Raw genomic sequence first — 25,444 nt, forward strand, 5'->3', positions numbered from 1 at the left:
GGAGAGAAGGGGTGGAAGGGAGGAAAGCAGAGAGGATGGGGAGGGGAGGAGGGGAGGGGAGGAGGAAGGAGAGAAGGGGACGAGGGGAGGAGGGAGGAAGGGGAGGAGAGGAGCCAGAGATCGGCTCCAGCTGATGCTGATTCCAGCCCGCAGCCACACCTCATTTCCTGTTTGTCCTCCTTCTGGGGCTAGCGTCTCCCAGGCCCTCCTCTTCACTCTGGTGCTCCCCTAGGGCAACCCTGAGCTCCCTCCCAGGCTGGCTAACCCTCACTGGGGTCATGGAGCTGCTGTCCTGGCCCCAGGCCCTGCCTGTCCCACCCACCCACTTCCGGGCCGGCTAGTGCCCACCCTCACTGCCCCAGCCGAGACCACACTGCAGGAGGACCAAGGAGACTGTCACGCGGGGCACACCAGGCTTCCTGCCTCCCACCAGGCAGGCTCTTTCCTCCACCAAGGCAGGTGGGGGTCCCCCTCCCAGGGCTCCAGCTGGGGGTGGAGGTGGGGGCAGGGGGCGAGGCTGGCAGGGGTGGCCAGCCTGGTAGGGCCCCCAGGGGCTGGCACGGCTCACAGCAGGGCAGGGCCAGGCACGGCCCACACAGGCAGGTGGGCGACCCTCCCCTTCTCCGGAGGCCACTGGCCATCCCACACCCCCAGCCTGGGCCTGGCTGCCTGTCCAGAGCTGGTCTAGGGAGAAGGTTGGCTAGAGAGGTTTCTGCCTCTGTTGGGGAGGAAAGGAGAGGAGAGGGTGCCAAGGCCCCATCCCTGTTGGCATAGCCCCCAGCACACACAACAATCCTGCCGAACCGTCCGCACTGTTGAGGCTGACAAACCCCTTGTCAATTATTTGGAAAATATTGAGTTTTCTCCCTGCTCACACCAGACATCAGATAAACGCCCCATGGGGCAGACAGCATAAACCAGGGGGAACCCCGCTGCTGGGATTCACCTCCTTTCTCTCTCCCCACTCACGGTGTGGATTTCAACGTGTGCAGCCTCCTGGGACCTCACCAGGTCAGAGCATCATAGGATGCAGAGTTTCTTGGGGGGGGGGGTCCATGGAATCCCCTAAACCGGGGGTCTCACCCGGGGGAGATCCTTTCCCCAGAGGACACTGGGTGACATCAGAGGATATCTGTGGCTGTCATGACTAAGGGGAGACAACGGTCTCAAAATTCGAACTCCGTCAGGCGTGGTGGCTCATGCCTGTAATCCCAGCACTTTGGGAGGCTGAGGCGGGTGGATCACAAGGTCAGGAGTTCGAGACCAGCCTGGCCAAGATGGTGAAACCCCACCTCTACTAAAAATACAAAAATTAGCCAGGCGTGGTGGCATGTGCCTGTAGTCCCAGCTACTCAGGAGGCTGAGGCAGGAGAATCGCTTGAACCCAGGAGGCGGAGGTTGCAGTGAGCTGAGATTGCACCACCGCACTCCAGCCTGGGAGACAGAGTGAGACTCCCTCTCGAAAAAAAAAAAAAAAAATTTTCTAACTCAGTCCCACCTGCAGAATCCCTTTCACCTAGGAAGTTCCCTTGGCCACGCCCCTCTCGGGATCTGCACCCTGAAAGACCCCCCCAGAAAGAAACGAAGGGCTTGTTGGGGAACAGATCAGCTGGGACCAGGGCACAGGGCACCAGGCTCCCCGTGTCCCTCTGAGAGCCATCTGGGTGTCTTCTGGGCTCCAACAGAAGACATCCAGGAGGAGGAGAAGGAGAGGAAGCCAGGTGATCGGCTGAGTGCTGGCAGGGAGTGGGTGGAGGCCAGGCATGCTGCTCAGCACCCTGCAGTGCCCAGGACGTCCCCACCCCACAAGATGACTGAGCCTTGAAGGTCCACAGGGCCGATGGGGAGGAACCCCGGGTGGAACACCCCTAGAGCCAGGGGTCATCTTCCTGTCTCTGAACTTCCTCAGTTTTCCCAATTGCTGTGCGAGTTTTTTTTTTTTTTGAGACAGAGTCTCGCTCTGTCGCCCAGGCTGGAGTGCAGTGGTGCGATCTGTGCTCACTGAAAGGTCTGCCTCCCGGGTTCACCCCATTCTCCTGCCTCAGCCTCCCGAGTACCTGGGACTACAGGCGCCTGCCACCATGCCCGGCTAATTTTTTGTATTTTTAGTAGAGATGGGGTTTCACTGTGTTAGCCAGGATGGTCTCGATCTCCTGACCTCATGATCCACCCGCCTCGGCCTCCCAAAGTGCTGGGATTATAGACGTGTGGCACCACGCCCGGCCTGCATGAGGCTCTTGATGGCTCCCACCTGCTGGGGCTGTGGGAAGGGGACAGGGCCTGGGGTACGGCCTGGCTGTGGTGCCGGGAACAGACCTGCCTCTCTGGCCTGGCTCCCGGATCAGCCTTTCCTGTCCGGTGCCTGAGCTTGGCTGGACAGAGAGCCCAGGCATGGGCTGAACCTTGGTTCAGGTCTGCTCCTCATGGTCAGGGTGAATGTTGAAGCCATGTTGGTCCACATTGAAAGATGGACACAGCTCCACACCTGCACCAAGATAGTGTGCCACATACGAGGAAATGGTCCCACTTACTCTGTGGACTGAGCTGAGTCTCCTGGAAAAACCCATCCATGTCCTAACCCTGGTATCTGTGAACGAGAAACTATTTGAAAATAGGGTCTTTGCAGATCGAACCAAGTTAAGATGAGGTCACACTGAGTGGGCCTAAGCCAATGACTGCCGTCCTTAGAAGAAGAGGAAGCCGGGCGCGGTGGCTCACGCCTGTAATCCCAGCACTTTGGGAGGCCCAGGTGGGTGGATCATGAGGTCAGGGGTTCAAAACCAGCCTGGCCAACATGGTGAAACCCCATCTCTACTAAAAATGCAAAAAATTATCCGGTGTGGTGGCGCATGCCTGTATTCCCAGCTACTTAGGAGGCTGAGGCAGAAGAATCACTTGAACCCGGGAGGCAAAGTTTGCAGTGAGCCAAGATTGTGCCACTGTACTCCAGCCTGGGTGAGAGAATGAGACTCCATCTAAAAAAAAAAGGAAAATAAAATAAGAGGAGATAGACACACAGAGGAGGAGCAGAGACTGGAGTGATGCGGACACAAACCGAGGACCACCAGAGCCCCCAGAAGCTGGAAGAGGCAGGAAGCATCCTCCCAGAGCCCTTGGAGGAAGCAAAGCTCTGCCACACTTCCAGACTTCTGGGCTCCAGGACTGTGAGAGCATAAATTTCTGTTGTTTTAAGCCCCCCGGTTTGTGGTCCTGTGTTACAGTGGCCCCAGGAAGCTCACACGACCACACAACCCCTACGAGCGCGCGCACACACACACACACACGCACACACACACTCTTATCCTTTCCTCCAAGCACTATTTAGTCGGCGCCCTCTGTGAGCCAGGCCCGGGCAAGCAGGTCTAGCAGCTCCACCCTAGTTGGCACCTGGAGCTAACGTGTGTGTGTGCGTGTGTGTGTTCATACGCACGCACACGCACCCACATGCACAATAAGGGGGGCCGGGGGACCTGGTTTTCTGTCCCCCCCCATTGCCAAGAGTCAAGGCAATGTCAGGCGCTGGGCTGGGTTTTGGCTCGGAATTTCCCACAGGTTTCCTCCCAATGCCCCGGGGGTGGCTGAGGCCAGGCCTCCCAGCCCCTGTGGCCTGAGAGCTGTGGCCTTGCAGGCAGGGGCCCTCCAGCTTCAGGTCAGTGGGCTCCAGCCTCTCTTGAGCTCAGGGCCTGGTTGGGGGATGGTGGGATGGGCTGTGCGAAGCTTCTGGAAACCCCTGCAGAAGAGGACACCACAGTCCACCCAGCAGGTGAACCCCCACTCCTTGTGTGCCCAAGGCCCGGGGTCTGGGGAGAACTTTGAACCAGGATGCTGTGGGATGGGGGACAGGCAGCTCAGGACGGGCTGATTCTATCTAAGCCTGGTTTGGGGCCCCAGCCAAAACGGGACTGTGTTTTACTTCCTGTCCTGGCCACCATCCACCCCTTGGGCTCTTTCCCAGTGGGTCTCAGGTCCCAGTTCTCCCTGAAATGCTATTCGAGGACAGAGGAAGGGTCCTTCACAGACCTCGGTCCCCACCCTCTACTCTGGTTCCTGCCAATCACAAAGCAAACTCAGGGAGCTCACTGCTCCCCAGGCAGGGTGGCCCAGGGGAAGAAGAAAGTAGGTGGCGGTGGCTGGTCCCCCAGCACTAGAAGGGAGTGGCTGGGACTCCAAACGTGCTGGTGGCGCACGAGGGGGACTGCTGGAGCCAGCATTGGAGAACTGCAAGAGGGAGCCATGGCAGGTTCTAGAGCGAGGGCATGACCCAAGGGAGTCGGGGTATCCTAGGCTTGGGTTGACAGGCCGAGGGAGTTGCCCTGTGTGGGGCCAGGCGGTAGGACTCGGCCCAGTGCCTCGCAGGTCCCCCGAACCCCGCGAGCCTCAGGCGGCAAAAACAGGCCAGCTCCGGGCCGCGCTGCAGGGGCGCTGCCTACGTTCCGCACCAAGACCCCACGCGCCACACTGCGCAGGCGTGCGCTAGACGTTTCGGACACGCCCCGCCGCCGGAGCGCGCAGCCGCACTGGGTTCCCCGAGAGCGCCCTCTTCTGGCTCCGCCCACGCCGTGCGCAGGGGGAGAGGCCGGGCGGAGCCTGCGTCGGGGGCGGGGTCAGAGCGGGTTCGGGCCTATAAAGGTGGCGGCGGCGGCGACGCGCCCGGCTCCTCTCAGCGGCGGCGGCCCAGGTAGAGGGGTCCGCGCTGGCGGCGGCGGCGCTGTTCCCCGCGCGGTCCGCGGAGCGGGGTCCGGGCTGCGCGACGTGGGGCGGCGGCGGCACTGCGGCCCCGGCCAGAGCCCGACCCCGGTGAGTGCGAACCCCAAGGCGGCCCCGAGGACCCCGACCCGGTAGCGGGAAACGGGCCCCGGCGGAGCCCTCACCGCCCCCGCCCGGTCCGCGCTCCTGGCAGGCCGGTCTCCGCTCACCGCCCTCCCTTTGTCTGCTCCCGCCCGCAGGGTCCCCTCCTCGGCCGCCCCCCGCCCGGCCGCCCGCCCTCGGGCCGCCCCCCGGGCCCTCGGTCCCCTCCCCCGCTGGCGGGGCCCGGACAGAAGATGGTGCAGAAGAAACCAGCCGAACTTCAGGGTTTCCACCGTTCGTTTAAGGTGAGGCCCGGGGTCGGTTTGGGGGCGCTCCGGGCTGGACCACCGGAATGGCCGGCTTGGGGGGCGCGGGGCCTGCCCCTAAGATCGGCTCCCGGGGCTCGTGCCTGGCCCCCGCCCTACACCCGGGGCTGCCCGGGCCGGCCGTGCGCTGAAGCGGGGTCGGTGTGCGAGGATGGGGTTCAGCAGGCCACCGTCTTCTCCCAAGCCGTGGCTGCCGGGTCCTTCCTCCAGGACCCCCAAGTGAGGCTGGGAGCAGGAGGGGCCCCCCCCTCCCGGTCAGGGCACCAGGCTGTGTGTCCCCTGCGAGCCCCCGCCGGATATGTTCTGGGGGGTCAGCAGTCTGCAGTCCTGTCCCAGTCGCTGCATGTGGCTTATGGGGGGTGTACCCTGCAAGCTCCAGCTGGTTGTGCCCTGGTGGGGAGGGGTCAGCGGGCCACAGTCCCATTCCCACCTCTATGTGGCTTCTGGGGACTTTCAGAATCCCCAGGCCGGGCTGGTCAGGTGCACCCACCTCCAGGGGGCCTGTGCCGTGGGGGAGGGGATGGGATGTCCCCTCAGCCCTGCACTTCGCAGACACCCCAGGCCCAAGTGCTGTTTCCTGTCGGAGCGGGAAGTTTCTGCGCAGCCCGGGCGGTGACTGCTGTTGAGTGCTGGTTTCAGATGAGCGAATCTGGGGGGGAAGGGGAGGGCAGGTGCTGGGCAGGGGCCCCGCAGGACCTGGCCCAGGGGACGCAGTGATGTCAGCCGGCCCGCCCCACCCCTCAGGCCGGGGTTATGTAATCGCTTCACTGGGCTTCCTTGGGCAGGGACCTGTTGCCCGGTAGGGAAGGCAGGACTGGAGAGAGGGAGAGGGAAAGAGAGTGTGAGTGTGTGTGTGTGTCTGTGTCTTGTGTGTACACACACGCGGTGCTCCAGGGTGGGAGGAGCAAGGAGAGACTCTGGGAAGAATTCCCAAGTCTGTCCAGCCAGCGCCCCAGGGCACCACTCCACCCCTGCCACCCCTGCCCAGTTTTCCCCTAGGGCAGCAGGCCTGGCACCATCGGAGTGTCAGGGGCTGGGCGGGAAAGAGGAGGACCTGACAGTGGTCTTTTCCCTCCTGGGGCCAGGCGTGAGCTGATACAGGGACAGTGCATGGGGCCAGCCAGGCAGCCAAAGCACACTTGAACTTTCTAGATGGTTCCAGCCGCCTCCTGCCAAGGCCTGCTGACTCGAGTCCCGCAGCCAGACCTAGAACAGTGGGACCAGGACCGCCCACACTGCCCGGGACTGTGAGCCGGCCTCTGTGCGTGGCCAGGGCAGCCTGGCTGGGAGCTGGGAAGGTGGGCGTCTCGGTGGAGGAGGGCCTGGCAGGCAGTCCTGGCTGTGAGGTGTTCCTCCAGGTGGCCGGGACCGGTTGCTCTAGGAATCTCCCCCCACAGCCCCCACCACACACGGCTGCTCCCTGGATTGGGGCCACCTCTCCTGAAATACCCTCCTTGCCTCCAGCAGGCAGCAGCCCAGCAGGGAGGCACGTCTGCGGGCGCCCTGGGTTTCTTTCCATTCGCGGTTGGGAAAGTGAGGCTCTGAGACCGCAGGCGTGTGTGCCTGGGGTTCCCCTGTACACAGGCGAGGAGGCCACGGAGTCTCATGGTGCCTGGCCCCTCCGCTGTGGTGGCTGCGGCCGTCCATCTGTAGCTTTGCTGAGTTGGAGGCTGTGGCTGGCACAGGGAAACGGTGGCCAGACAAGGCCAGGGGCTCAAGCTGGGCTCTGTGGCCCCTCAGGTCATTTCACTCTTGTGAGCTCCCACAAGTTGGGGGCAGCTGCCTCCCATCTAACCCCTGACAGACCCCGGGGCGAGGTCACTAGTCCAAGGTCAGACAGCAGGTGAACGCCAGTCTGGCCTTAGATCCTGATCACCCGCCTTGTGGTGGCTGCCCCGGGGCCACCAGGGGCCTCTGGACAGGAGCCTTGTGGGAATGCTGACTCCCCATGGGGGCTAGTTGGAGCCCGCCTTCCTTCCCTCCTCCCCCAGTGGCCTCCTGGTAGTTATCTGCCGAGCCAGGGTGGGTGGGGAGGCAGGAGGGCAGCTTGGCTTACGGCCCCTCCCAGACTCTGCCCTCTGGCCTCCACCCATCTCCTGGCCTCGGGTCTCCCACGGGCTCCACTGGAGTCTTGCTTCTCTTATTAGAGCCGCACTCAGGTTGTCTGGGGCCCAGAGAGGGGCAGTGACTTGGCCCAGAGCACCCGGCATCCTCACTGGGACTGGGACCCCCACCACCTCTGCAGGCCCCTCCCGCCTGGTTCACCCAGACAGGTGAGGCTGAGTGAGAGCTCAGTGGTACAAGGAACCTGACCAGGCCTCGGTTCCCCGACTTCAAAGGCCTGGCCCCTGGTAAAGGGCCGGCAGTCCCTGCGCTGGGCCATTTGCTCTGTGGAAACGTACATATGTATTCCACCATCTTCCATGGGGGCTGGGCAAAGCCTACTCTAATCTGCACTGTTCCTTGCCCCCTGGTCAGGGTCTTGCTCCCACGGTCCTGGGGCTGGGTCAAGAAGCCCCAGCCCGCCCAGTCCAACAGGCCTGGATTTGAATCCTGGCCGCCAGGGCCCAAGGCGGGTTCCTTAGCCGGGTACCAGGGCCCGCCAGGGGCTCCCTCTGGGGGTGTCTGGCACTGAAATGGGAGAGTGCAGGATGTGATCTGGGCAGGGCCTGGCACACTCACGCCTGTGGGTGCCTCTCCCGTGAGCCCCCAGGACTGGTACAGCACTGTTTATACTGGTAGCTGCGAGGTTGGGGGGCTGGAAGCAGATGAGCCTCTGGTGGGTGGCAGGGGCTTAGATGCACAGAGCTGGCGGGGGAAAGGTGTGCCGGGCAGCTGCGGGACACGGGCGGAGGAGTGCAGGTGCTTCGGCTTGGGTAGGGGCAGAAGGCAGGGGTGCTGGAGACAGAGCCCCCACATTCAGCAGGCCCCAGAGCACCAGGCACTGAATTCTTACCCTGCCAGCCCCAGGCACTGAACGAAAGGGAGGGGAGCAGCTTAGGGGAAGGAGAGGTGGTGGTGTGCCATCTTGCATGGGGTAAACTGAGGACCAGGGAGGACTGAGCTGCTCTGAGATGGCCCAGGAGGCCGTGGGAAAGCAGGCACAGCCACCAGGCTGGCAGCCCGCCCGGTGACTCACCTCCCTCCCACTGCCCCGCTGCCTTTGATCCCCACGACCTGCCCCAGAGGTCAGCCGTCCCCATTCTGTGGACAAGCAGATGGAGGTGCAAGACATGGCTTGGGCCCCACAGTGACTCAACCCTGGCATCAGAGGCAGGGTTCCTGAGAGCCAGCTGCTTGTGTCTGTCCCCTCCCCACAATGCACCCCTTTCCCAGAGGCCCCCAGGGCTCTGTGGATGGGAGGAGGTCTTCCCCACGGCCCTGTGGAGGTTGGGGCCCATCTTTCTCTGGGGTGGGGCCGTCCTGGGCACTGCAGGGTGCTGAGCAGCATCCCTGCCCCAACCTACTCCATGCCAGGAGCTCCCCCAACCAGTCACAGCCACGGATGTCCCCAGATATGGGCCAGTGTCTCCTGGGGAACAGAATCACCCCCCAGGTTGGCAAATTCCATGGACCCCGAAGAGACTCTACGTCCCCTGATTTTGCCTTGCTGAGGTGCTAGCAGGCCGCACACCTTCCACATGTGGCCCACACCTGTGATCCCAGCACCTTGGGAGGCCGAGGCAGGAGGATCGCTTGAGGCCAAGGGTTGAAGACCAGCCTGGGCAACGTGGCAAGACTTTATCTCTACAAAACATAAATTTAAAAAAAGAGAGAAATCCACACACACACTGAGTGTGGGGCAGTGAGGAGGTGAATCCCAGGAGCTGGGGGGTTCCCTGGTTTATGCTGCCTGCCCCGTTGGGAGTTGATCCTGGTGACATGTGAGCGGGGACCGAGTTGATTTTTCCGTAATGCTCAGCACAGGGCTTGTCAGCCTGGACGCTGTGGCACTAGGGCGGGATAGGTCTCCCTGCTGCGTGGGGAGGGATGGGGCCTGAGTGCCTCTCCTCTCCTCTCCTCTCCCCTGCAGGGGCAGAACCCCTTCGAGCTGGCCTTCTCCCTAGACCAGCCCCACCACGGAGACTCTGACTTTGGCCTGCAGTGCTCAGCCCGCCCTGGTGAGGGGCCCGAGGGGGAGGAGGGCACACGGCAGCCGCTGTCGCCGCCGTGGCAATGGCCAGCCCCTGCAGGGGGGTGGGGGCCAGCCGGCCAGGACCATGTCCTGAGCCCCCTGGGCGTGCCTCCTGGAACAGACATGCCCGCCAGCCAGCCCATCGACATCCCGGACGCCAAGAAGAGGGGCAAGAAGAAGAAGCGCGGCCGGGCCACCGACAGCTTCTCCGGCAGGTTTGAAGGTGAGCGGGGATGGCGGGCAGTGGGGGAGCCGGGAGTGGGGAACAGCTGGAGTCCCTCTCATGCCCGCCCCGCTGCCCAGCAGACGTCTACCAGCTGCAGGAGGATGTGCTGGGGGAGGGCGCTCATGCCCGAGTGCAGACCTGCATCAACCTCATCACCAGCCAGGAGTACGCCGTCAAGGTGGGCCCGCGGCCGCGCCCTGGGGAACCCAGCGCCTTGGGATCGGTGCTGAGCGGGGGTGGAAACAGCGTGTGGCATTCCGGCTCCCCGTCCTACAGCCGGGAAGACCCGTGTCTAAAAGCGGCCACCGGGCCCTAAGTCCAGTCGGGAATGACAGCGGGGGTGGCCCCTCTGGTACCAGGGTGGGGGCTTCAGTCAGCGGCACTGTGCCCATTGGGTCCCCTGGGCTGTCCCTGCCTCTGAGCCGTCCCTGAGTGTACGTGACAGTTTGGTTTCAAGGATCAAAATGCAATGTCATATCCCAGGGCCCAGAGGGGCTCTGCGTTTGGGGAACCTCAGTGCAGGCCTGTGAGAGCCCCCCATGTCACCCTAGCCCCGGGTGGCTGCCAAACCCAGGGTGTGGCCGAAGGGCTGGGAGCAGGAGCCCTGTTGAGGCCCTGGCTGTGACCCTCTGACCTTGCGGGCCGGTTGGGTCCTGTGTTCCAAGAAGTCTTCCAGGCTTCCCTCGTGATCTGGCATCCGGCTCCCGGGCTGGGTGGGGTCCTGGGAGGGCTGGCTGCCTGGGAAAGAGGGCCAGGTGTGCCCTGGTGAGCAGGGCTCGCCAGGAGCCTGTGGGTCCTGGTGGACGGCCAGGCCAGAGCTTTCCTCTGAGGAGGAGGAGGAGGAAGAAGAGGGGCGGCCAGCCTGGGGAGGTTACTGGCCGGGTGCTGGGACTACAGCGGCAACAGGCAGGGACAGACACTGTATGGACGGTCCCTGCCTCCTGGGAGCCCCCAGGCAGGCCAAGGCGATGGTGCAGGAGCACTAGGCCCCTCTGGAAGCACTTCCGCACAGCAGGCGTCCCTGTGAGCACAGCCCTCTCCTGGTGGCCCCACAGGCAGCCTTGCTTCCTGTCCTTGTTTGACAGATAGGGACACTGAGGCTCGGGGGGTTAGGTAGCCTGACTCATGCTGTGTGGCCTCTGGGGCTCCTAAGTGGTGTCTCAGAGCACCTCCCTGGCCATCTTGCCACATTGACCCGGTGTGGTCAGTGCTGGGATCTGCAGAGCCTGGGGGACTTCCTGCTGGAGGTGTTCTTGGCCACTGGCGTCTGGGAGTTGGTCCGGCCAGGTGGCAGTGGGAGGAGGAGGTGTCCTGGGCGAGTCAGGCGAATCGCTGGGCCTGTGGGTCTGAGGAGCGTTCTATGGGGACTGGGGTGTGGGCCCTCTGCCCTCAGGGGGTCATGCTGCGGGAAGCCGCCTTGGGGTCACCTGGTGCCGTGAGGCTGCTGGCTGGATGCAGAGCCCCCATGCTGGGACCTCAGAATAGGCCCCTTCCATGCCAGGAGGGGCTGTGCCCCCTCCTAGAAGGAGCATTCTAGCCAGCCACCCAAGGGACAGGACGAGGTTCAGTTTTATCCAGAACCATCTGCAGTGCCTGCTGGGCACAGCTTTCAGCAGCAGCCTGGATGGTGGTATTTCAGGACACCCTGACGTCCAGTTGTTTTCTCTTGCCCCTCGCTGGGACAGTGTTGTTTGTCAGTATAGACGCGGGACTGCAGAGGCAGGAGCCAGGGACTCACAGGTGGAATGCCACATCCCCACTGTCACCAGGCCATTGCAGTGGGCAGGGAAACCTGGGCAGAGTGCTCATGCAGCCAGCCACCCGCCCAGTGAGAGGGGCTAACATGTCCAGCCTGGGAGGAGGATCCCAGCAGGTGCCAGGGGAAGCTGCAGATACCTCCTCACCCCACCTCTGTCAGTGAAGGTGGCAGGGAGCAGCTGGAGCTGCTGGGGGCAGTAGGGTGGCTTCCTGAGGCTCTGGGGCTCAGGGAGGCTGGATCCACCAGTGGCTGGGGCAGCCAACCAGGGCGGGCCCGAAACAGATATTGGCTGAGGCGGCGGGCAAGTGTCCGCCCAGGCTGGCACGGAGTTGGGGAGCAGGACTTGGTGCTGTGGCCACATGTGAGGTGGGGCCTGGTGGGCTGGCAGCCAGGTGTCCTGAGGCCTCCCTAGTTCTATGGGTCACCAGGGACTCGCCTTGTGGGGACAGGGGACTACACTGTCTCTGGGTCAGGGAGGGTGGCCGCCCAGGGCAGGGAACCCTGACGTCCTGTGGGGATATTTTGCAGAAGTCACAGGTCCCAAATATGTCTCTGAGGGCTGTCAGGGTCACAGGTGGAGAGCAGCCCCCACTGGCTTTTTTTTTTTTTTTTTTTTTTTTGAGACGGAGTCTCACTCTGTCACCAGGCTGCTGGAGTGCAATGGCGCAATCTCAGCTCCCTGCAACCTCCACCTCCCGGGTTTAAGTGATTCTCCTGCCTCAGCCTCACAAGTAGTTGGGATTACAGGTGCGCGCTACCACACCCAGCTAATTTTTGTATTTTCAGTAGAGGCCAGGATGGTCTCAATCTCCTGACCTCACGATCCACCCGCCTCAGCCTCCCAAAGTGCTGGGATGACAGGCGTGAGCCCTGCTTTCTAGAGTTGCAGGGCATAAGTGTGGTGAATTCCAGCCGTGGCAGTGGAGTTTCTGGCCCCTTCTCGGCTATGAGCGTCCCACCAACTGAGGTGCTGTGTCCTTTCGACTGTTTCAGATCATTGAGAAGCAGCCAGGCCACATTCGGAGCAGGGTTTTCCGGGAGGTGGAGATGCTGTACCAGTGCCAGGGACACAGGTAGGTGAGCCACCCTTGCCACAGCACTGGCCTGAGCCGTCTTTCAGCGGATGAAGGGCCTAGTGTCACATCACCCCCAGCAAGCGTCTGTAGAGCACCCAGTTTCCCAGGCCCTGCATTCCCCTCCCTGAAGCAGGCTGGCTGATAGCCCCAGGCAGGCAGTGTGAAGCTGGCCTATTGCCCCAGTCCCAGCCTCTGGTGGATGGGCCAGCACCAAGAGGGTGGGTCCCTCCTAGGCCGGGCAGTAGGTACCCAGGGGCCTCAGGAAGCCTCAGCTCCTCTCCTGCCCCCCACCCCCACCCCAGGAACGTTCTAGAGCTGATTGAGTTCTTCGAGGAGGAGGACCGCTTCTACCTGGTGTTTGAGAAGATGCGGGGAGGTACCTGGGGGCTCCAGGCTGTGAGGAGGGGGAGGGAGCTGGGAGGTATTATGGGATGGGGGCCTAGTGCCACCTGCAGAAGGGGGCTTGTGGGGTGAGTGTCCTGCCCAAATGGTGGCTCAAGGGTGAGGCCTTTGGGCCGGAGGAAGCCGGTGTGGGGGCGTCCCTGCCAAAGTGGAGGTGGGTGCTGGCCTTGCGGGGACTCGGAGATGACCTGCGTGTTCCCCCTGCCCTGCGCTGCCCTGCCTTGCCCTGTCCAGGCTCCATCCTGAGCCACATCCACAAGCGCAGGCACTTCAACGAGCTGGAGGCCAGCGTGGTGGTGCAGGACGTGGCCAGTGCCTTGGACTTTCTGCATAACAAAGGTAGGTGGTGACCCCGCCCGGAGTCTCCTAGGGCCGCCTGCCAAGGACTCCTGGAAGACCCCCAGCCCCTCACCCCCTCGTGATTCTGTGGCTTCTCCCCCAGGCATCGCCCACAGGGACCTAAAGCCGGAAAACATCCTCTGTGAGCACCCCAACCAGGTAGGCCAGCGGGGCCACCCGCGGGAGGGGCGGGCCGCGTGGGACCCCAGGCTCACGGCCCTCTTGGCCCCTCCCAGGTCTCCCCCGTGAAGATCTGTGACTTCGACCTGGGCAGCGGCATCAAACTCAACGGGGACTGCTCCCCTATCTCCACCCCGGAGCTGCTCACTCCGGTGAGGGCCCGCGGGGAGGGCTGGGGGCTCGGCCGCTTGCTCTGCGGTTGCTTAACCTCGTGGAGCCTGGGCCACCCAGCAGCTCCAGGCCGCGGAGCTCGGGCTTCCGCCTAGCAACAGCCGCTGATTGGTTGGGCGGGGTGACGCGGCGGAGCCTCGAGCGGGCGCCCCCACCCGTCGGTGTTTGGCTTGGTGGGGCGGGGCCACGACGGGGGCGGGGCGAGCTCTGCACCTGCTGATTGGGCGGGGCCCGTTCCCGGCAGCCGTTGATTGGTCGGGCCGGGCGGGGCGGGGTCCGAGCCGGCTGGCGCAGGTGACCTGCAGTTACCCGTGCTCGGTTCCCACGTGATGCTGGGAAACCCCGGCCGACGCGCCCCTCCCCCGCCCGCAGTGCGGCTCGGCGGAGTACATGGCCCCGGAGGTGGTGGAGGCCTTCAGCGAGGAGGCCAGCATCTACGACAAGCGCTGCGACCTGTGGAGCCTGGGCGTCATCTTGTACATCCTGCTCAGCGGCTACCCGCCCTTCGTGGGCCGCTGTGGCAGCGACTGCGGCTGGGACCGCGGCGAGGCCTGCCCTGCTTGCCAGGTGCGGCGGCCCGCGCACCCTCCTCTCCTGGGCACCCTCCTCCCCCGGGCCTGCCCTGAATACCGCCTAACCCCAGGGGACCTGCCCTGCGCACCTCCTAAGTCTAGGGGGCATGCCCCCTGACCACCCCCTAACCCTCGGGGACCTGCCCTGTGTGCCCTCTAACCCCCGGGGACCTGCTGTGTGTGCTCCCCAGACCCCCGGGGACCTACTCTGTACTCCCCCTAAGCCCTGGGGACCTGCCTGGTGTGCTTTATGCTTGATGCCATCCACAGGGCAGTGCCGCCCTGTCCTCCAGTTTCCTGAAGGCTTTTCAGGTTTGCCTGCCCAAAGAAAACCCAGACAGGGTTCAGAGAGCTGAGAGGAGGAGTGAGAGGTGGTTTGGGGGCATCAGGCTCAGGCTGCCTGCCCACGGCTTAAGGCTCAGCATCTGTGGCCTGTGGCCCTTGGAACCAGGTCCCCCAGAGGTGCCTTTTTGTAAATCCAGCTCCACTTGGGTAGAGCCGACTCTCCTGGTCCGGCTCCCAGTCCCTTCCGCCCCAGGCATGCGTGGTCTAGGGTCTGGTGGTGGTTGGGGTCCTGATGGAGCCACGTGTCAGTGCACAGTATCCAGGCCCTTGGGCAGGTCTAAGCTCCCCTGTGTCCTGTGTCCCCAGAACATGCTGTTTGAGAGTATCCAGGAGGGCAAGTATGAGTTCCCTGACAAGGACTGGGCTCACATCTCCTGCGCTGCCAAAGACCTCATCTCCAAGCTGCTCGTCCGTGACGCCAAGCAGAGGCTGAGTGCCGCCCAAGTCCTGCAGCACCCCTGGGTTCAGGGGGTGAGTGTCAGCCACACGGGCACCAGGGAGGGCATGGGGGGCTGCAGGGTGGCCTCAGAGCGAGCGTGGGAAGCCCTGAGGGTGTAGCCTGGACACCCTGAGATGCATTGAGGCCTGAGAGCGCAGGCTCTGCCCTAGGACGAGGGGTGCAGCTGAAGTCCCCACCGCCCGCCTGTGCGCGGTGCCCGCTGGCCAGGCAGGCAGCTCCCAGCAGCGGCTACTCAGAGAACCTTCCTGAAGGGTGGTGGGGACCTATACCCCGCAGCAAGCTGGAGTGAAGCGGGCAGCGAGCCCAGCTCACATAGACCCCAGCCCAGCCTGTCGTCAGTCTCAGGCCCAGGCTCTGCCTCCACCCCTCCCTGTGTGGCTTTCGATCCAGGAGGAGTCGAGTGTTTCTCCTGCCAGAGGTCATCTGAGCTGAGCTGCCAACCCCAGGGAGTGAGGATTTACTAAAAATAGAAGCTGGGGTCACTCTGTGTCCCCAGGCGAGGGGCTGGGGGCCTCCAAACTCCTCCCGGAAGCATCCAGAGACCCGTGGGTTAAGAGGGGGGCGGAGGTGGGTTTGGGCTGGGAACAGCCGGAAGAGGTGGAGCTTGGGGCTCTGCCTCCACCCTCACTGGGTCCTGTAACACCAGGCCTTAGCCTGGCCCAGCCTCGGGTTCCCTGGGCAGGGGGACACGGAGCCTCGCCATAGGGACCTCGGGGCGGGCGCTTGGCTCCCAGGGCACCCGGGTGCACTCCTCGTCTCCGGTGGGGTCCTGGTGATGGGATGGGCACGGCATCCCTTGGGCCAGACACCCCACTCAGCGCCCCAGGCGGCCCCAGCTGCTCTCCAGCTCTGCCCCCACCCACTCTCGTTGCAGTGCGCCCCGGAGAACACCTTGCCCACTCCCATGGTCCTGCAGAGGTGAGGCCCGCAGGGGCGCTCGGGACCCCTGAGTCCAGGGGGCGGGGTTGCTAGGTTAAGACACTTGTGAAAGACCCGGAGAGCTGCTTTGGGGTCGGGGAGGCAGGCAAGCCTGGTGACTCAGTGGAGCTCCGCCAGTGGGGCTCTGGCACTCAGAGGAGCCTCAGGGTGGGGGCTGGGAGGGGGGCATGAAGCCCCTCCCCCCAGGGCCTTGCACAGACTCCAGGGGTCCCCTAAGGGGTGCCTCCTCGGTGACCACCTACCCCCACCCCGTTTCTCAGGAACAGCTGTGCCAAAGATCTCACGTCCTTCGCGGCCGAGGCCATCGCCGTGACCCGGCAGCTGGCCCAGCATGACGAGGACCTGGCGGAGGAGGAGGCGGCGGGGCAGGGCCAGCCCGTCCTGGTCCGAGCTACCTCACGCTGCCTGCAGCTGTCTCCACCCTCCCAGTCCAAGCTGGCGCAGCGGCGGCAAAGGGCCAGCCTGTCCTCGGCCCCGGTGGTCCTGGTGGGAGACCGTGCCTGACCCTCCCATCTCCCCTCTGTACATAGGTTGCCCGTCCCCCAATCAAATCTAAAGGTTTTTTAAGCTATCGCCAGCCGGTGTCCAGCGGGCTGCCCCTCTTCTGGCTGGATTCCCAGGCACTAAGCTCAGCTCAGGGGGGCGTTTTCTAGGTTTTTGCTTTGGGGTTTTTTTTTTCTCATTTCCACCCCTCCCCGTTATTTTTTCCTTTGGATGGTTAAAAGCAAGGCAGGCACCCGGTGAGCTGAGCAGAGGGTAGGTGGCTGGGCTTGTCCCCTCCCCGGCCCCCGCCCTGTTCACCTCTACTGTGAAGGTGCCCCCAGGTCACCTGTGCCGCCCGCCATCTGCCCACATGGCTTGCAGTGACTCAGGAGAGCAGGCCCACAGCGTTTGCCATCTTGCAGAGCTAGGGAGGGGCACAGGACCCTGTCCCCGTGTTCCCTCCCAGCCCGCAGTATTTCAGGGACAGGCTCTTCCCCTCTATCCCTCACCCTGAGAGCACCCCTGGTGGCTTGGTTGGGCAGGGGAGGGGCCGCCTGTCTCCAGAGGGGCCAGGCAGGCAGGTGGCGGGCAGCTCACCCACCCACCCCATGGGATCCCCCAGCCCTTCACCTGCGCCTGCCTTGTCCCCATGCTGGTTGACAATCGGGTCTTCCTGCAAGGCCCGTCTGTCTGTCCAGGACTCCTGGTGGCCAGATTTGGCCTCCGACCTTGACCTTAAACTGCAGCTGACCCCAGGGGCTAGCCGCTGCCCCTCCCCACCACACCAGGGCCTGAGACAGCAGGAGCCCCACCCGGCCCGAAGCCATTTCCACCGCAGCAGGCAGAGGGGCTGGACAGGCACTGTCAGCCAATGTGGGGGGTCCTGAAGACACCCCCTTGGGGCACCCGAGTGCCCCTTCTCAGGGCTCAGTCTGACCGTAGCCACGTCCTGCCTCGCGCCGCCCCTCAGGCCTGGCCTGGAAGCTTCGTCAGCTCCGTCCTTGTCCTTAGAGCTGAGCCCAGACCCCAGGGTCTGGCCGAATCCCACCCTCAGGGCAGTGTTTTTGGTCTGCCACCTTCAGGAAGATGGCCGCGGCCTCGGCCTCCCTTCGGGCACCCAGGAATGGGGGCGTCTGCTCAGTCCCCCCACCCTCCATGCTCCGACCCCCGAGGGCTGCGGAGCCTGCCGCCTCTCCCCGCGGGTGGGGACGTTCTATGCAATACAGGGTTCCACTTTAGAAGTGCGCGGGGCTGTGCTGTGGGGGCAGCTAGGGTCACCGCCCGCCCTTCCCAGCGCAGCCCTCGAACTCCACAGCTGGGGCAGTCCCTCTGGCTTCTAAATCCGCGGTCGGATTCTTCGTCGTGTTTGGTTTTTTAGGTTTTTTTTTTTTTTTTTTTTTTAAGGAAAACAAAAACATCGGTTGACTTTGCTTCCCTGTTCTTGAAGAATACTTGAATGTTGGGGGGGCCTGGGGGTGGGGGCCTCGGAGACCGTCTGCCCGGCCCTGGTGCCCCTCCTGAATCTTGTACGATGGTCACAGTCCGGTGGCCGTGGGGGTGCTCTTCCCTCCCTGGTCCCCGCTGCCCATATCTGTGGACTACCCCTTCCAAAGACCCCTGGGGGTGGGACAGGCCGCCCACCCCTTTCCCCCAACTCTCCCGTCGGTGATTCCATGTTTTGTAACGGGGGATTCTCTGCCTTTTTGTATCAAAGAACAAGCAAATGGACCCCCGCCCGCTGCAGGCGCCCACAGCCATCGGGTCTCCAAAGCTGAGCAGCTAGCAGCCTTTTTTTTTTCTTTCTTCCTGAAGGTGGGACAGTCACTTCCTCCTCCCTCCCCACCAATGTCGCATCCTTGTGCGACCTGGAGGACTGGTCAGAACCATTACTGTGAATGAGTGAAGATCCTGGAGGACCCTGGGCCCCAGGCCAGCTCCCAGTGCTGGGGGACGGTGAACGGCCATGTGTTAATGTTACGATGTTTTTAAAAGACAAAAAAAAAAAAAAACTCAAAGTTTTTTTAAAGTGGGGGAAAAACATCCAAGCACTTTAATTCCGTTGTACCAGGTGAACTGACGGAGCTCAGAAGTTTCCCTTTACACCAACTGTCAATGCCGGAATTTTGTATTCTGTTTTGTAAAGATTTAATAAAAGTCAAAAAACCTGCTGTGTGTGCCTGAGTTCCAGTTTTCTGTCACCGCATAAGGAGCCATCCACAACCAATTGGTGCAAAACCACGTTGTTGCTGGTGATGCTGTGAGTCAGGAGTTTTGAGGGGGTGCGCTTTTGTGGGGTCTGTGTCTGCTCCAGGATACCTGGATGCACTGCTGGGAAGACAGGCAAAAAGCTGAGTTCGGCTGGGAGCGGTGGCTCACGCCTGTAATTACCCAGCACTTTGGGAGGCAGAGGCGGGCAGATCACGAGGTCAGCAGTTCTAGACCAGCCTAATGAACAGGGTGAAACCCCGTCTCTACTAAAAATACAAAAATTAGCCGGGCATGACGGTGCACACCTGTAATCCCAGCTACTCAGGAGGCTGAGGCAGGAGAATCACTTGAACCCGGGAGGCAGAGATTGCAATGAGCCGAGATCGCGCCACTGCACTCCAGCCTGGATGACAGAGCGAGACTCCATCTCACACATACACACAAAAGCTGAGCTCTTCACAGGTGGCCTCATTCCTGCGAGCTGGGGCGACTCCAATGCAGGGCTCAGCTACTTTTGTTTTTTGTTTTGTTTGGTTTTTTGAGATGGAGTCTCGCTCTGTTGCCCAGGCTGGAGTACAGTGGCAAGATCTTGGCTCACTGCAACCTCTGCCTCCTGGGTTCAAGCGAGTTGGCCTCAGCTTTCCAAGTAGCTGGGATTACAGGCAAGTGCCACCACGCCTGGCTAATTTTTGTATTTTTAGTAGAGATGGGGTTTCACCATATTAGCCAGGCTGGTCTCGAACTCCTGACTCTGTGATCGGCTCGCCTCGGCCTCCCAAAGTGCTGGGATTACGGGTGTGAGCCACCGCACCTTGCCCGTTTTTTTTTTTTTTTTTTTTTGGCCAACATGATGAAACTCTGCCTCTACTGAAAATACAAAAATTAGCCCGGTGTGGTGCAACATGCCTGTAATCCCAGCTACTCCAGAGGCTGAGACACAAGAATTGCTTGAACCTGGGAGGCGGAGGCTGCAGTGAGCTGAGATGGTGCCACTGCACTCCGGTCTGGGCGATGAGCGAGACTGTCTCAAAAAAAAAAATAAATAAAACAGGCCCGGCGCAGTGGCTCGCCTGTAATCCCAGCACTTTGGGAGGCCGAGGCGGGAGGATCACGAGGTCAGGAGATCAAGACCATCCTGGCTAACACAGTGAAACCCCATCTCTACTAAAAATACAAAAAAAAAAAATAAATTAGCCAGGCGCAGTGGCGGCCACCTGTAGTCCCAGCTACTCGGGAGGCTGAGGCAGGAGAATAGAGTGAACCTGGGAGGCAGAGCTTGCAGTGAGCCGAGATCGCACCACTGCACTCCAGACTGGGCGACACAGAGCAAGACTCTGTCTCAAAAAAAAAAAAAAACAAAAACAAAAAACCCAGGCATGGTGGTGCACACCTGTGGTCCCAGCTGCATGGGAGGCCGAAGCAGCTGGACAACTTGAGCCCAAGGAGGTAGAGGCTGCAGTGAGCCGTGATCATGCCACTGACTCTAGGCTGGGTGATAGAGTGAGACCCTGTCCTTTTTTTTTTTTTTTTTTTGAGACAATCTCATTCACAGCCCAGGCTGAATGGAGAGCAGTGAAGCTGTCTCGGCTCACTGCAACCTCTGCCTCCTGAGTTCAGCGATTGTCCTGCCTCAGCCTCCCGAGTAGTTTGGGATTATAGGTGTGCATCACCACAGCTCAGCTAATTTTTTGTATTTTTTTTTTTCCTTTTTGAGACGGAGTTTCGATCTTGTTGCCCAGGCTGGAGTGCAATGGAGTGATCTCAGCTCACCACAACCTCTGCCTCCCAGGTTCAAGCGATTCTCCCGCCTCAGCCTCCCGAGTAGCTGGGATCACAGACGTGTGCCACCATACCTGGCTAATTTTGTATTTTTAGTAGAGTCGGGGTTTCTCCACGTTGGTCAGGCTGGTCTTGAACTCCCGACCTCAGGTAATCTGCCCACCTCGGCCTCCCAAAGTGCTGAGATTACAGGCGTGAGCCACCGCGCCAAGCCAATTTTTTGTATTTTTAGTAGAGACAGGGTTTTGCTATGTTGGCCAGGCTGGTCTCGAACTCTTGGCCTCAAGTGATCCAGCTGCCTCGGCCTCCCAGCGTGCTAGGATTACAGGCGTGAGCCACCACACCCAGTCAGGGCTCAGCTGCGAGCTGTTAACCAGGGCCAGCGCCTGCAGGGAGCCTCCCCGTGTGGCTTGGGCTTCCCCACAACATGGCAGCTGTGTTCCCAAGCTCGGTCTCCAGTAAGCAGGGTTCCAAGCGAACAAAGCAGAAGCTGCCAGGCTGACTTGCTGAGAAGCCAGGCGGCGCCACCCCCGCCACCTTCTCTGGTTTCACAGGAGACGCGAGCCCCGCCCAAGTTCAAGGGAAGGGGAAGGGCAGGGTCTCCTCCTGGGAGAGGGTGAGAGACGTTGTTGCCGCTGCCTTGGGACTGTGCAACCTAACAAGTCCTAGTAATTCTAACCTTCTGCACATGGCTGGCCCCTGCCTGCTTTAGGGTTCATCCCCTCAGCCATTATTAAGTTTTTGTTGCAGGCAGAACGCTGTGCTGGGGCTGGTGGCAGAGAAGATCAGCTGGACGGCCGAGGGCTGACCTCAGATCCTGGAGTTGGGTGTAGACCAGAAAGGGCTTCCTGGAGGCGGGAGCGGAAGGAAGACAGCGAAGCCTGGTGGTTAAGGAGGCCAGCCTGGGCTGAAATCCCAGCTGTATCCAGGCTACTGTGTGCCTCAGTTTCCGGATCCATCAAGCGGGAGCCAAGGGCAGCCAGGTGAGCTACGGGCTTGCAGTGCAGGGACAAAACCCAGGAAGAAAGAAACCGATGACGTCACCTTAGGGGGCGGGACTTGAGGCCTGGAGGGGGCGAGGCTTGGCGTCTGGGAGTGGGGCTTGTTATATGGGGGCGGAGCCTTGGACTTGGCGGGCGGAGCTTGGAATCTGAAGGGGCGGGGGGCCTCGTCTGGGGCGAGGTTTGTGGCCTGGAGGGGCGGGGCTTGGGGAGGATCCCAGAGGGGGCGGGGCTTGTGTATTGGGTGGGGTTTGAGGCCTGGAAGGCAGAGACTTATGGCCTGGGGGGCGGAGCTTTTGCCTGGAGGGAGCGGGGCTTACGAACTGGAGGTGGAGGTGAGGCTTGTGTCTCGGGCCAGGTTTCGGCCTGGAAAGGCGGGGCTTCCGGTCTGGAGGGGCGGGGTTTGGGCCTGGACGGGGCTGGAGGCAAGAGAGATGGCGCTCAGGACGGGAGGGTTCCCTGCCCTGCCCCAGGAGCCTGCATGGGAGAAGGCGTGAAGAGGTGAAGGAAGCTTATGGTACTTGCACACCGAGAGGCTGGAGCGCGAGAGTAAGCACCGTGTGGGGACACACCCGACCACGGCGGGGGAGGGGGCTGCACCCCAAAGGCAACAGGGAACCTAGGCAGCATTTTATTTTTTCAGATAACACCTTTACTGTGGTAAAACTCAGCACCTGGCCGGGTGCGGTGGCTCACTCACGGAATCCCAGCACTTTGGGAGGCCGAGGCGGGAGGATCACCTGAGGTCAGGAGTTTGAGACCAGCCTGGCCAACATGGTGAAACCCCATCTCCACTAAAAATACAAAATTAGCCGGGCGTGGTGGCAGGTGCCTGTAATCCCAGCTGCTAGGGAGGCTGAGGCAGGAGAATTGCTTGAGCCCAGGAGGCTGAGGTTGCAGTGAGCCGAGATTGCGCCACTATACTCCAGCCTGGGCAACATAGCGAGACTCCTTCTAAAAAAAGAAAAAAAAATCTCAGCACCGCTGTTCACCCACTTCGTCTAAAATTCAATGGTTTTAGCACATGCAAAGTTGTGCAACCTTCGCCTCTAATCCAATTCTGCAACACTCTCATCACCCGGAAAAGCAAACCTGGCCCACCGGCAGTCACTGCCTTTCCCCACCTCCCCAGCCCCCGGTGGCCTCTAGTGCACTGTCTCTGGGGATTTGCCTGTTCTGGACTTTTGATGTGAATGGCCCCGGGGTGGATTCCAGCAGGGCCTAGAAGAGGAAGGGTCCAGGGAGACCTAGGTGGAGCAGAGACCACGGCCATGGCCAGGAGGGGCCCAGCCCTGCAGGGCTGACTGCTGGGGAAGGTGAAGGGTAGGCTGGGCACCGGGGGTCTGTCACCCCCTGCAGGGTACTTCGTGGCTACCCCACGGTCCCGACTGAACCCCATGACCCATGAAGTCCTTCTAGCCCTGTTTTGCAGCTGCAGTAGGAGGGAGGGGCCCATGGGGGTCCTCCGCTAGCTTCCCCCACAGCCTCAAGGCACACACTGGAAATCCAGGTTCCGAGCTGTCACCTGGAGCAGGGGCTATGGGGCTGGCAAGATGACTGCCAACCCGGGCCTCAGTTTCCCCATCTGGAGAACAGAGGGCTGGGTCAGATGACCACAGGGCGGGGCCTGGCCAGACCTCTACCCTGGACAGTGGCAGGCCCCAGAAACCCAGAGGGTCCCAGCCCCCAGGTTTTCTCTGGGTGCTGCAGCCAACCTCGCTGAGCCTAATCCGAGCTGGGGATGGCTCTCCCTCCTTAGCCCCATCCCTAGGGTCTCTCCTCTCCGGCTTTGGTCTTCCCTGTCTTCTCCTCCTTTCCCCCTATCACACCCTTTGAATCTCAACTCCCAAGTCTCCTCTCAAAATCACCCCCACTTTTGTCCTCCCCCCCACTGCTACCCCAGGCCAAGGCCTCAGACTCCTTGCTGACCTTCCAGCCCCCATTCCTGCCTCTGCCTCCTTTCTCCTAGTGACTTAAAACCATTCATAGGCCAGGCGTGGTGGCTCACGATTGTAATCCCAGCACTTTGGGAGGCTGAGGCGGGCGGATCACGAGGTCAGGAGATTGAGACCATCCTGGCTAACATGGTGAAACCCTGTCTCTACTAAAAATACAAAAAATTAGCCGGGCGTGGTGGCGGGCACCTGTAGTCCCAGCTACTCGGAGAGGCTGAGGCAGGAGAATGGTGTGAACCCGGGAGGCGGAGCTTACAGGGAGCTGAGACTGTGCCACTGCACTCCAGCCTGGGCGACAGAGCGAGACTCGGTCTCAAAAAAAAAAAAAAAAAAAACCATTCACAGCCCTCCCCTACTCTAACACGTCCCATAGCTCCCCATTGCCCATAGCACAAAAACAAAGTGCCACCTAGTTTAGGTTCAAATCATAATAATAATAATTTTATTTAGTCTGGGTGCAGTGGCCCACACTGTAATCTCAATACTTTGGAAGGCTGAGGTGGGAGGATTGCTTGAGCCCAGGAGTTCAAGGCTCAGGGCACCCAGCTTCCAAGCCTCCCCCTCAAACTCTGCCCTCCTCTCAGTTTCTCCAGCCCCAGCTCGTTCTGGACGCCGGGCCTATGCACCTGCTCCCCCTTCCAGGGGGGCCTCCCCAACATCCTCTGCACCTGGTTTCTCCTCTGCACCCTTCAGCCCCCAGATCTGGGATCACTTCCGGAGGTGCTCCCTAGAAGCTCGGGCCGCGTTGCAGCCGCATGCCCATCCGTGAATGTTCCTCGCCCTGGGTTATTCATCCGCCACACTCGAAGGCGAGCTGAGCTCAGCTGTCTCCTCCTTTGTCCTAATTTGTGACCTCGCACATAACAGATTGAATGAATGAATGAATGAATGAATGAAGGCACACAGCCCCACCCGGCCATCCTCGGGGCTCCCTTGCCTGCTGCCCTTGTCCCTTGCCCAGCCTGGCTTGTGTGTAGGAAGTGTGGGAGGTGCCATAGGCCGAGTCACTTCCCTCCCAGGTGGCACTGAGCCCCGCCCAGCCCTGCCAGGCCCCCCAGCTGACCGCTGCCTGCCCCCGGCCGCCTGCCAGGAACAGCTTGTCTTCTGAGCTGCTGCTCTCAATCCTGTTTTTGTGGTTTCCTCTCTGCCAATCCCGCCCTCTTCCAGTCTCTTCTCGTAGAGTGGCAGGAAAATTCTGGAGCTGGAGGAACTGGGAGTCTTTCACAGGCTGTGACCGAGGCCACCTCCAGCCTCTAGAGCCCAGTCTGCCCCTCTGTGAAGGGAACCACCAGCTCTGGCTCACAGGTGCCCAGGCCAGGGTCCGCCCACGTGTCCCACTGGGTCAGGAGCGGGAGCAAACTGAGTCCTTCATGGCAAAATCACCTCTACATCGCAGCAGTGATTCGGGGATCCTTTGAAAAGACAGCAGCACCCACTACTGCACGGCACAGATTGTCAGAGAAACCGGGTGTGGGGTGTGGACTGTGCGGAATCCCTGTGACCTTCACAATTTCTTTGAAACCCCAAAGCTGTTCTTTAAAAAAATACTGGCTGTGCGTGGGGGCTCATGCCTGTAATCTCAGCACTTTGGCAGGCCGAGGCGGGTAGATACCTGAGGTCAGGAGTTCGAGACTAGCTTGGCTAACATGGTGAAACCCTGTCTCTACTAAGAGTAAAAAAATTAGCCGGGCGTGGTGGCGGGTGCCTGTAGTCCCAGCTACTCGGAGAGACTGAGGCAGGAGAATGGCGTGAACCCGGGAGGCGGAGCTTGCAGTGAGCCGAGATCGCGCCACTGCACTCCAGCCTGGGCGACAGAGCTAGACTCCGTCTCAAAAAAAAAAAAAAAAAAAAAAAAAATTAGCCGGGCGTGGTGTCGGGCGCCTGTAATCCCAGTTACTCAGGAGGCTGAGGCAGGAGAATTGCTTGAACCCGGGAGGCGGAGGTTGCAGTGAGCTGAGATTGTACCACTGCACCCCAGCCTAGACAACAAGAGCAAGACTCTGGCAAAAACAAAAAGAAAAAACAAAACAAAACATTTTTTTTTCCTTACCAATAGAGCTCCTGCAAACATGGTGAATGTTCCGAAAACACAGGTTCTTTTTGAGATGACGTCTCCCTTTGTTGCCCAGGCTGGAGTGCGGTGGCACGATCTCAGCTCACTACGACCTCCACGTCCCGGGTTCAAGCGATTCACCTGCTCAGCCTCCTGAGTGGCTGGGATTGCAGGCACAGGCCATCACGCCCAGCTAAGTTTTTCTGTGTGTGTGTGTGTGTGTGTGTGTGTGTGTGTGTGTGTGTGT

General features: G+C 61.3%; 2 protein-coding genes across 2 annotated transcripts in view; one reads left to right on the plus strand and one right to left on the minus strand.

The window, feature by feature from the left end:
- SCAMP4 (secretory carrier membrane protein 4) overlaps positions 1 to 25,444 on the minus strand; it is a 247,195-nt gene that overhangs the window by 83,475 nt on the left and 138,276 nt on the right. The window lies entirely within an intron of this gene.
- On the plus strand, positions 4,652 to 18,369 carry MKNK2 (MAPK interacting serine/threonine kinase 2). The gene is made up of 14 exons (XM_032178656.2): positions 4,652 to 4,797; positions 4,947 to 5,093; positions 9,148 to 9,235; positions 9,371 to 9,472; positions 9,556 to 9,653; positions 12,228 to 12,307; positions 12,613 to 12,686; positions 12,947 to 13,051; positions 13,155 to 13,210; positions 13,288 to 13,383; positions 13,775 to 13,969; positions 14,626 to 14,790; positions 15,654 to 15,697; positions 15,979 to 18,369. Exons 2-14 carry the CDS (start codon positions 5,043 to 5,045, stop codon positions 16,220 to 16,222), a joined length of 1,398 nt encoding a protein of 465 aa, XP_032034547.1. The 5' UTR covers positions 4,652 to 4,797; positions 4,947 to 5,042; the 3' UTR covers positions 16,223 to 18,369.

This window comes from Hylobates moloch, unplaced genomic scaffold, assembly GCF_009828535.3.
Source record: "Hylobates moloch isolate HMO894 unplaced genomic scaffold, HMol_V3 SCAFFOLD_15, whole genome shotgun sequence".
In the NCBI taxonomy this organism is placed as follows: domain Eukaryota; kingdom Metazoa; phylum Chordata; class Mammalia; order Primates; family Hylobatidae; genus Hylobates; species Hylobates moloch.

What these genes read in the sequence shown, in the direction of transcription:
- MKNK2 (XM_032178656.2), top strand. Translation starts at nt 5,043, where the DNA reads ATGGTGCAGAAGAAACCAGCCGAACTTCAGGGTTTCCACCGTTCGTTT. An exon ending in GGACTTTCTGCATAACAAAG is followed by an intron (nt 13,052 to 13,154) that starts GTAGGTGGTGAC and finishes CTTCTCCCCCAG; the next exon opens with GCATCGCCCACAGGGACCTA. An exon ending in TCTGTGAGCACCCCAACCAG is followed by an intron (nt 13,211 to 13,287) that starts GTAGGCCAGCGG and finishes GGCCCCTCCCAG; the next exon opens with GTCTCCCCCGTGAAGATCTG.